This window comes from Strigops habroptila, chromosome 4, assembly GCF_004027225.2.
Source record: "Strigops habroptila isolate Jane chromosome 4, bStrHab1.2.pri, whole genome shotgun sequence".
NCBI classification, from domain to species: Eukaryota; Metazoa; Chordata; class Aves; order Psittaciformes; family Psittacidae; genus Strigops; species Strigops habroptila.
In genome coordinates, this window is record NC_046358.1 from 37,801,724 (window position 1) to 37,812,274 (window position 10,551).

The 10,551-nt window shown below is 51.8% G+C and overlaps 1 protein-coding gene across 1 annotated transcript; it reads left to right on the plus strand.

Moving 5' to 3' along the window:
* The first annotated feature begins 8,524 nt into the window (after nt 1–8,524).
* On the plus strand, nt 8,525–10,267 carry NKX2-8 (NK2 homeobox 8). Its single transcript, XM_030484719.1, has 2 exons — nt 8,525–8,687; nt 9,723–10,267. The coding sequence occupies exons 1-2, from the start codon at nt 8,525–8,527 to the stop codon at nt 10,265–10,267; spliced, it is 708 nt and encodes a 235-aa protein (XP_030340579.1).
* The last annotated feature ends 284 nt before the right edge of the window (nt 10,268–10,551 follow it).

A 10,551-nucleotide genomic window follows, 5' to 3' on the forward strand; every position in this document is an offset into this window, starting at 1 on the left:
AAAAGTAGCTGCATAAACTGATTCTCATCTGTTTCAAATAAATTACTAAATTTCTACATCTGAACCCAAACTATATCTGGCTCACTAGAATCCTTGTTGCCCTTTGGAGTGACAAACGTATAATATGACAGCAGAATGAGTCCCAGAGACTTTACCAAACTCAGAGGTCAAGAGCTTAAAACAAGTCATATCTGAAAACACACTGGCAGCTATTGTCTCCTAATCAAGTATTCCAGTCTGGGATGGTTTGAGGATACTTCAAAGCTTTGCTGTTCAGTTTTGGTTATTCATGGCATTTAAGAAACTGCAGAAGGATTGAGAAATTACCACATATTCTCCTGGCTTCTTAATGCAGTCTCTGACAGTAGAGTATGTTCAACAGTTGAGGTTACTGTTAGAAAATAACTGCAAATAAGCTTTAAAATAGTAACCATAGAGAGTGAAAAAACAGGGCAAAAAGAGCTAAATCATGGATTGAGAGAAGGGAAGAAAACCAAAAGAGAGCTGCGGAGATAGGCACAGAGGAAGAAGATGAATCATTTACTGTGAGATTTGAAGACCATTATTATGTGAAACATTGAGTATCAAAAGTGTGGCTATATACTTTTATGTATAAAATGTGCAAAGTTTGATGTGTGTAGTTTGCTGCTTCTTAGTTTGGAAGTTCGTTGTATGTGAAAATAAACTATAGCTTCTAGCTGCTCTCTTTAAAACATACATTTACAGGAGCAAAAAATAGCTCACTATGGAGTCAGAGCAAAGCTGAAAAATTCAGACATGGGTTTGTCGTTACATGTGGAAATGGGAACTTTTGGATCTGGGGTTTGGACCATGTATAGTGAAACATAAAAGCCAGTTTTACTGCTATAGAATGGAAGTGACTCTTTCCCCCATAAACTCCCTCATGATAACTTGTACAGCCAAAGCTTCTCTGTCACTCTCTGTGTGGCATAGCTGAGCCAGCACTGCTTCACCCAGCTGAAAGTTCTTGAAGTCGGCAGAGTTACCATAGAATCATAGAATCATAGAATAGTTAGGGTTGGAAAGAACCTTAAGATCATCTAGTTCCAACCCCCCTGCCATGGGCAGGGACACCTCGCACTAAACCATGTGGCCCAAGGCTCTGTCCAGCCTGGCCTTGAACACTGCCAGGGATAAGAATCCGCAACCTACCTGGGCAACCCATTCCACTGCTTCACCACCCTCACTGTAAAGAACTTCCTCCTTATATTTAATCTGAACTTCCCCCATTTAATTTTTAAGCCATTACCCCTTGTCCTACCACTACAGTCCCTAAGGAAGAGTCCCTCCCCAGCATCCTTATAGACCCCCTTCAGATACTGGAAGGCTGCTATGATGTCTCCACGCAGCCTTCTCTTCTCCAGGGTGAACAGCCCCAACTTTCTCAGCCTGACATCTTTTTATCTGAAGTATCAGGGACAAAACTATTCACTTCTGGGAACAGCCAAAAAACACCTTTTCCTTAACATTTTCAGTTGGGAACTGAAAGTGCCTTTTTAGCCTGATTTCTCCAAGTGCAAGGCTCACATAACCTTATTTTCTGTCTGCAATCTACAAAAAAACCCAAACAAACAAAAAAAGCAAAACAACCAAATTTGATAGATGATCAGAAGTCGCAAAATCAGTTATGAGTACAGGAGGTTTGTGAACTCACATGGCGTGAGAAAAAAACCAACTTACTGGCTCACTGACAGGAAACAAATATTTGGCTTGTGAGCCTGCTTGCCAGTCAGTCAATGTGATGGCCAGTCAGTTGGTGTGTACCTAGCCAAAGCACCACTGCCTCTTGGTGACGTGGTATGTTACAGAGGAAGAAAATAATCCCTTATGAAAATAATAAAATGACCTTTTAAAAGTCTGCAATTTTGGCTGCCAGTTTTATGCTAATAGAGGTCATGCATTAGAATTCAATAGAATTTAATCAATGGAGGCTATTTATTAGGATTTAATTACTATTTTAAAAAATTTAATTCATAATTTACAACACAGGACAAAGAATTATAAACTGAAATCAAATATATACCCTTGTAATCTGTTCAAAGCACAAAATTACTTTTCTCTTTTTGAAGGCCTGTTGGAAGTGATGGTGTTGGTGAATAGGACAGCTTCCCTCATGGACACTGTTGTCCTCTATTGCAATTTCTCAACAACTGCTTATGGACTTTACCCTTAGGATTCAGCCCGTTTTCCTGGCACCACCCACTTTAGTTTTGGGGCCAGACTTTCAAATGTCAGGCACCTAATTCCCACTGAAGTAAAGGGTGATTAGATGCCTAAACACAAGGGGTATCTCGGGCAAGGTCACTGCCTGAGAGCAGCCCCTTTCAAGGTCATTGGTGCTACTGGCTGCCCTCTGGGCTCCAGACATAACACTTCCACCCTGGAGCCTGCATATCTTGCACAGATATATTATAAAGGGCTCCACACTCCACTTACAGCAGCTGAATCTGGGCCTGAGAGCACATCCTGTCCTGGGTATGCTTTGCCCTTTGGCTGGAACCTGCTCCTGCTGCCTGTACATCCCATGCAGGCTGAGAGTGTGGTATGAAAATGGGGCAAAGAGGGGAATGGCATTGCAGTGGTGGTACAAAGCCTGTACTCCAGCCAGCTGCGAACAGAGCAGCCACCACAGTTTCATGACCCAGGTAACTCCAGTGGCCCTTCCCCACTTGCCCAAGGAGAGTGTGCTGACAGGAGAGTGGAAGCCTCACCTCCCTCAGCCTTTCCTGAGGGTCGGGCTCCAAGCAAAGGAAAGCCCAGGCAGCTGGACAGCCTAGCTCATGTCCATGCCAGTTTGGCTCTGCACAAGCTTGTCCTAAAGCAACTTAGAGAGTGGGGAGGGCTTGTCCCTTGCTGCTTTGCTTGTAGTCAATTTGCAAAATAATTCCTCCAGGATGATCACACAGAGCAAATGAAAAGCTGAATCCTGAAACCTCCATTGCTGTGGGTAATCCCTGTTTCAACGAGTAAAGTCTCTTGTTTAAATGCAGAATAGAAAAATGAGGGTTTCAGAGGAAGAGTAAGCCTTGGATAGCATGCTTTGCACGTATCTGATTTAATAATTATTATTTATTTTTAATTAATGAGCTCTGTAAAACCAAAAGAAGATTGATAACAGAGGAAGCCATGTTTTGAGTGAGATCGAAGTTGAGTGCACCAGAGAATAAGAATTTTCAAAATTGGACATGAAAGAAAGAAATTTAGTTCAAATTTGTTGAATTTTTTAATAGACTGAAGTCGGTGTATGTATGTACTTTCATTAGCAAATCGTCATGAAAAGAAGAAATAAAGGAGCTGCAGAAAAAGATGTAGATCATTCAGAAGTATGATGAAGTGGGAAAAGCAAATTACATTATTCTACAGGGAAAGAGAGGCAAAGACAACATACAGAAATATATAGAAACCAGTTCTTCCTGTAGAAAATATTCCATGCTCTACACAATATTGCCCTAGAAAATGTACCATAATGAATGTCAGCTGCAAAGCAAAAAGACAAAGAAGAGCTTATAGTAAAATTCAAAGTCCAAAGCTTCTTAGTTGTTGAGAGGGAAAGACGATGAAGGAAAAAGTTGTAAAGTTATGGAAATGCTCATTACTGGGAAAACGAAATAGAGAATTATTTGATTTTATAGAAAGGTGGAATCTTGTGTACTTCAAAATCAATCCTAAAATTCACATTCTGTGAGGTCAGGTTTTCTTCTCAGTAAAGTCAGTGAGCCGATTTCAATTCCCACGCGGATACGTTGTTACACAGATTAAATAGTTAAAATCCAGTATAGTAGAGAAAGGAAGCTCTTGGTCACAGGCTCATGTGCCTGCTCTGGTACAGGCTTTCGTGTGATATTTGCCAAGTCACTCATTTTCTGTGCCTCAGTAATCAGCCATCAACCGACGTGTGAGCCTGGCAAGGTGTGTTGTGTCGGTAGCTTTTATCCCAGGGATTTAACCTACCACGGCAAAAGCGTTCAGCTCGCAGCACAGCCTGAAAGTCCCCGGCGAGAGGGCTTCTCCTGGCTATCGGTGCTGCCCCTCCCTCGCCTGGCTAAGGGCCCTGGACAGTTCTTCCTCAGAGCCGGGACTACACCAACCGGAGCCAGGCGTCCATTTGTATTGCTGTAAATATGCTGGGTTAGTTTCCTCCCCCCTTCCCCTCTCCTCGTCTCTCGAGGTATAGACACAATCAACTATTTCAGGAAAATGCGCGGTTTCTGCATCCCACCATACATCGATTGGTCAATCTGCTTTGCAATCCTCCACTGAGCACAACAAATGAACCCATTCAAAAAAAAAAAAAAAAAAGAAGAGTGAGAGAAAAAGCCGCTATTTTCTCAGGTGGTTGGAGGTGTTTTTGACAGCGGGGGTCTATGAAGAGGGGAGCCGAGTAACGGCGTGACAAAAGCCCTGACGGGACAATCCGACCCAGCCCAGGGTCATCCCAAAGGGCCGTGCCGCACCTCGGGCTGAGCACCCCGCGGTGTCCCTCAAAGGCCCCGTGTTGCCGGGGTGTGAGCAGCCCGGCTCGCTCTGCAGGGTGACCTGCCCGCGGGTGGCGGCGTGGCAGCGGCCGCGCATGTCCCCCAGGGCCACGGCTGCCGCGCCCGGCGCCGGCCGCTGCGGGGACGCGGCCGGTTTCCCCTCTCCCTGGTTCCCTGTCTGCTTCATGTAAGCCGCAACAAAGCATGGAGCAGGCCGAAAAGCGCCCTGCGAAAAACGTGGAAACGAACAAACATGCTAAATTTTAAATATTTTTTCTTTATCCCCTTGGAAGAGTGAAAATTCTCTTAAACGCGCGGGAACCGAGGGGATGAAGTGTTTTTGTGGATTTAGCTGGAGGAAGGGGAGGCGGAGCACTCTCAGCCGTCCCCTTCGGGGCCACGGAGACAGACATGGTTTCATCCCGTAGGCCCACTGAGACTCGCCGTGCGGCGGGGACTGACCAGCTGCAGGATCACCTGCGGTCCCCACCGTCGCTGCGAGTGGAGCACACGCGTGGGAGCTGCCGCGTACGTGTGGCATCCCCGGGGAAATGCCTGCCCCGTGTCACCCCCGTGGGTGCCGTAGGGTCTAGGTAGCGGCCCAGAGCTACCAGTCGCCCGGCGGCACGGCGGGGTGGCCTGCGAACGGCAAACCCATCCCTCGGAGGGGCACCTAAGGATGTCGTCCGCAGGAGGACCGCAGGCCCGGGTTCCCATCGGGGAGAGTGCTCCCCGGCCCCAAAGCCAAAGTGTCGCGGAAGAAGTTGACATCTGAACCGGCAAACCCCGAGATGGGGCCGAGCAGGCAGAGCTGAAAACTGTCCAAGTCGGTCCTAAGCAAAACAAGAGATGAAACATTTCGGGTTATGACGTTCTCCCTTTGAAGCGAACTATTTCCCGCAGATAACAATGCCTAGGTATATTTAGACAGCTCGGCTCGTCCCAGGAGAATGTGTCTTGCGCTATTTGAGAAAAACTCTAAGAGTAAGTGCAAATATTTGATGCTGAAGAGCTCTTAAGGGTTGAAGAGTACCATTTACTTATTTCTACACACCAGTGTGGGCTTAGGATGTTAAATAGATTAAAAGGCTAAGAGAGGTCACTGAAGTAGACTCTCTTTCTCTCATCCTTACTTTTTTTTCCTTGGAAAGTTTTGCACTTTCTTTAGAGTATCCTTGGCAAACTCCTCTTAAGAGCCACCTCGGATACTGTATAAGTTTGTGGCTCTCTGAACCCCGGCCCCCGCCCCTCCCCTGGCCGCCCTCCCGAAACTCCCCTCCGTCCCAGGGGTTCGGCAAATATTTGCCTGAGGGGCCGAGATATTAATAAGCACTTCTCGGCCTTCTTTTATACTCTGGGCTCCCGGGAGCGCGGGCAGCAGCGGCGCTCCGGCGGGGCGGGCAGGGGAGCGCGGCCGTACCTGGCAGGGCGGGGGGCCGGGACGGGGCCCACCTCCCGCCGGCCCTGGGCTGTCCCGGCGGTGGCATGTGCAGCCGGGCGCAGAGGGGAGACGGCGACACCGGGACCAGGGCGACCGCGGGAGGAGCCGCTCCGCCGAGGACGGCCGCGTCATTTCAATTTAATCTCATTTAAAAAGACGTAACTAATAAATTTGTATGGATAGGGCTGCCGGAGACGTAAAGCAGAGTCGATAGTGGTTCAATCCCATTGAACCCTATTGAAAACCATGACAACAAGGAACAAGCTCCGATTTATCCCGGAGAGTTAAAGCACATTGTGGGAAGGCGTCAATCACCTATTATTCCAGATCTGAACAAATGCAAAATCTTGACTGGAACAAATGCTTCCAACAGGTCCGGGACATAGGGCTACATTTCGCTTTTGTTCACGGCCTAGCAGTTGGCATGTATTTGTGCTCCCTTCGCTCCGACCACCCAGGATGACTGGGAGGCTGTGCTTGGAGCGGGGAAGATAACTACTGTCACCAAGCACTCTTGATAGGTGGCTGCAGTAATCACGGCCTGGGAATCGTTTATATGGAGCCTGTCCAGTCCCTAAGAAATATGCGGGAAGTTGGCCAAAAGGAGCCTTGTGCCCCGTTCATCTCGCCCACAAATCTCGCCGATATAAATCTCGCCTTTCCCTTGTCGTTATTGCTCTGTTGACATTGTCCCCTTCAAATGTAACCACTTCCAGAAGCGACGCCCGGAGCAGGGCGGGGAGGGGTGACGACGGCCGGGGCAGCACGGAGCGGGTCTGCGGGGCGGGGGGAAGCGGGCACGGATGAATATACACTATAGCTTATAGATGTCTGTTTGGACAGGGAAATTTGAGCCAACGAAGCCAGGAGAGTATCTCCGTGTGTACCTGGGTTTCTATTTCCAGGCGCTCAGAGCATCATCACTGGGTTTCGGGCCGTTCGCCCGGCGGGACTGTGCCGTGTGCTCCTCGGCGGAGAGGCCGTCAAAGGAAACCGGGGGGAGGTTAGATGTCTCCTTACCCCGAGGCTTTCCATCCGGCCTCCCACTGGTTTTCTAGGTGGGCGCCGGGTCCTTCCTGCGAAACCGACGGGAAGTGACGGGGACGGGAGCTGCGGCGCGCGGGTGGGGAGCGTGTCGCGCCCCCGCCCTCTGCGGCCCCACCGCTTGACCCACGCTGCGCGACCCGCCTGCATAACTCACATCTGCCCCTGCCCTGCCGCTGAGGACCGAGCTCGGCCAATGCGGGTTTGCGTCTAAACGGCTTATCGGGCTTCATGTTCCCATGTTATATTTCTTTATAAGACCCCCGCGGCCATCGCGGCTTCGCGGCGGGACGGGGCCCCGCCGGTGACAGGCTGCGGGGAGCCGCTTGTCTGCGGAGGGGACAGAGGAGCTGAGGCCGGGCCCCGGGCCGTGCCCAGTCGCTGTCCGCAGCCGTCCTCCCGGGGACCGGGCTTCGAGCTTGTGCACTGATGCTTTCGGCAGAGGAAGCAGCGCTCGGCAGGGGTGGGAGACGCCAGGATAAATAAATAAATAAACGCGCCGTGCTTGATCTTTTCTCCCTTTCTCCCAGCTGGAATCGTTCCAGTCACCCACACATATCGCCTGATGAGATACTCCTTGGTTCTACGACGCAAAATGGTGCTAAAAATATGTTTATCCCCTACCCCTCCTCCCGACTATTGCTTATGAACCGCGTGTGTCGGGCTCCCTGCGTTTCCTCAGCCAAGCTCACGCCATCACCCTTCCTGGGAGAAAGGTACACCTTCCACAAACATGCCCAGAGAGGCAAAATCCCCCCTGAGATCCCATCCCCTCACGCACACACCAGCCAGCCTTCCCCGCCGACAGCTCAGCCGAGGTGTGAAAAATCCCCCGTTGAGGGTCGGAAACCTGCCAATGACAAGAGGGAGAATTGGAAGTAGCACGACAAACAGCCCAGGGAAATAAAACAAATAACGACTTAAATTCCTTCCAGGTTTAAAGAGAGAGGGGAGAGGGGGGCAAATAAAGAGGGAGAAGCGGGGAGGGGGCTCTCGGCAGGCTCTGCGGATGTCCTGGGAGGATTCACTTTGTCTGCGGATAGAAGGGACGCTGGTGGCTTTGGTGGCGGATGGAGGGGGGTGGTTGTTGGTCATCCACATGCCACCCAAGATGTTATTCACTGCTAACAATTACCATTATCTGTCCCCACTTTTGGCTAATCAGACAGAATTTGTAATGATGAAGCCTGTTTCCTGCTGTCTTTGGGAGGTAACGGGTTATTCTCTCATGGTGGTGGCGAGAGGGGGGGGTTACACCTACTCCCATTAGGGCTTTAGCACTTGACTAATTCAGGTACTTAGCATCCTATAGACAGGGACGGTTTGAAAGCAGGCAGTGTTTGCAGTGGGGAGGACTGTTTATATAAACAGGACACCTCTGTAAACGACACTAATATTTGGGGTTAGGTGGCGATGGAAGAGAAGGTCCTCTTGAGCTGGGAGATTCCTCAGTAACTGGACGCAGTCCTTTCCTCGCAGCTTTTAAGGGAGGGGATTCGAGGTTTTGGGACGATATTTTTGGGGTGTGTGTACACAAACTACCATGGCCACATCTGGCAGGATCAGTTTTACAGTGAGGAGCATTTTGGATTTACCAGAGCAAGATGTTAATAGCGTAAAGCAAGCCTCTGACCATCACCACTCAGCGAACTCCACCGGCTCGCCGTACCGAGGGTGGATAGAAACAGACAGAAATCACTATCTCTGTGAGTATGAAACGGACAGGAATTCGCCATCTCCGCACAGCTCTTTTATTTATTCCCCCTCTTCCTTTGGGGAAGATGCGAAGAAGGGAATCGCCAGCATGTATAGCCTACAGGACCGGGGGGATCCAGGCTGGAAATTTTATAGAATATTACTGAATTGCAACAATGAAACAGCAGGAATATCGCGGCCACGAGCTTAAGAGAGAAAATATTAATTTTTTTTCCCACTGTAGGTCTGTCGCGTTCCCAGCTATGGCAGAAAGAAAAACCTCAGCCTATGTCCACCTGTCTCTCTGTGCTTATAGTTTAAGCTCTCTTCCCGGATTTTTTACTTTTTTTTTTTTAATTGTTCTTATTTTTCCCCCTTTTCACTGTTGCAAGAAATCCTGCCTGTGAGTGCCGGCTGGGTTCGGTCACCCCACGCACTGCCAAGGGAAGCAGAGCACATCCCTGAGCCTCGCCTCACTGTGCATAGATCCACGCATCTGCCATGGTGGAGGGCAGGCTCCGGCTCACAGCCCCGGCTCTGTACCACATTGGTCTTGCCTTACCCACGTAAATGGTGCCGCAGATATAGGGCGTTTAACGTACACCTGTATGTGCACGGGGGAAGACCGCCCTTTGCATGGATGCGGGAGCCCCTCTGGGATAAGTTGAATATTAAGGTAATCGAGCGGCTGAAGAAAAGCAGTAATGAAAGGAAGGGGCAGCCCAGTATTCGGCTTTAGCACCGAGCGAGCACAGACGCTACCGGCCCGCAAGCCCCGGGCGTGTGTGCCCGTGCGGAGATCGGTGGTGGGCAGAGCCACTCCCCAGCGGGGGGAAAGCCCGCTCCGTCCTGTGGGCCAGGTTGAATGTATTCGGGGGGGTTAGCTCACATCTCTTGTTGACTGTCGGGATTAATCCGGCCAGGTAAACAGCCAGGGCTCTCCCCGCGGGAGGTGCTTCGGCTCTCAACGGCTGCCGCCTCCCGGGTGCCTGCCCCGCCGCCCGGACCCGGGCATCCTCTCTCTCTAACTCCCTCGCTGTCCTCAGCTTCCGACGAGAGCGGCCCGGAGCTGAGCTTGCCCGACTCCACCCAAAGGTCGCTCCCCGCCCGCGGCTCGGAGGCCGAGGAGAAGAAGAAGAAGCGTCGGGTGCTCTTCTCCAAGGCGCAGACGCTAGAGCTGGAGCGGCGGTTCCGACAGCAGCGGTACCTCTCGGCTCCGGAGCGGGAGCAGCTGGCTCGGCTGCTCAGCCTCACCCCGACCCAGGTGAAGATCTGGTTCCAAAACCACCGCTACAAGATGAAGAGGGCGCGGAGCGAGGGCTCCGGCAGCCCCGCGCCGCGCCCGCCCGCCCTGCTCCGCCGGGTGGTGGTGCCGGTGCTCGTGCGGGACGGGGAGCCCTGCCGCGGCTGCCCCGCCAGACCGCCGCCGCCCGCCGCCCGCCCCAAGCCGGGCTGTGCCCTGCCGGGCTGCAGCACCCAGGCTGCCCTCGCCCTGCCGGGCTACCGAACCTGCCCCCCCGCCGCCGCCCTCGGCGTCTTTCCCGCTTACCAGCACTTAGCGCACCCCGCCGTCGTCTCCTGGGGATGGTGACAGCGGCGCCTCGCCCTCCGGGGCTGGACTCATCCCACGGGCGCGGGGAGGGGCGCCCCAGCCCCGGGCTCCTACCGCCGGGAAGCCACCGGTGCACCGCGGCTTCCGGGCTCGGGCGGGCCGGGCGGCGGAGCGCAGCTCCGGGGCAGCGGCGCTGCCGGCCGGGACGAGGCTCGCTTGGGCCGCTTACCCCCATGTCGGTCGCACTGAGGTCGCGGACGCCGGGTACGGCTCTGATTTTGTAAAATCTATGCTCTTCCTGCTCTTTTACGTGAGATTCCTTG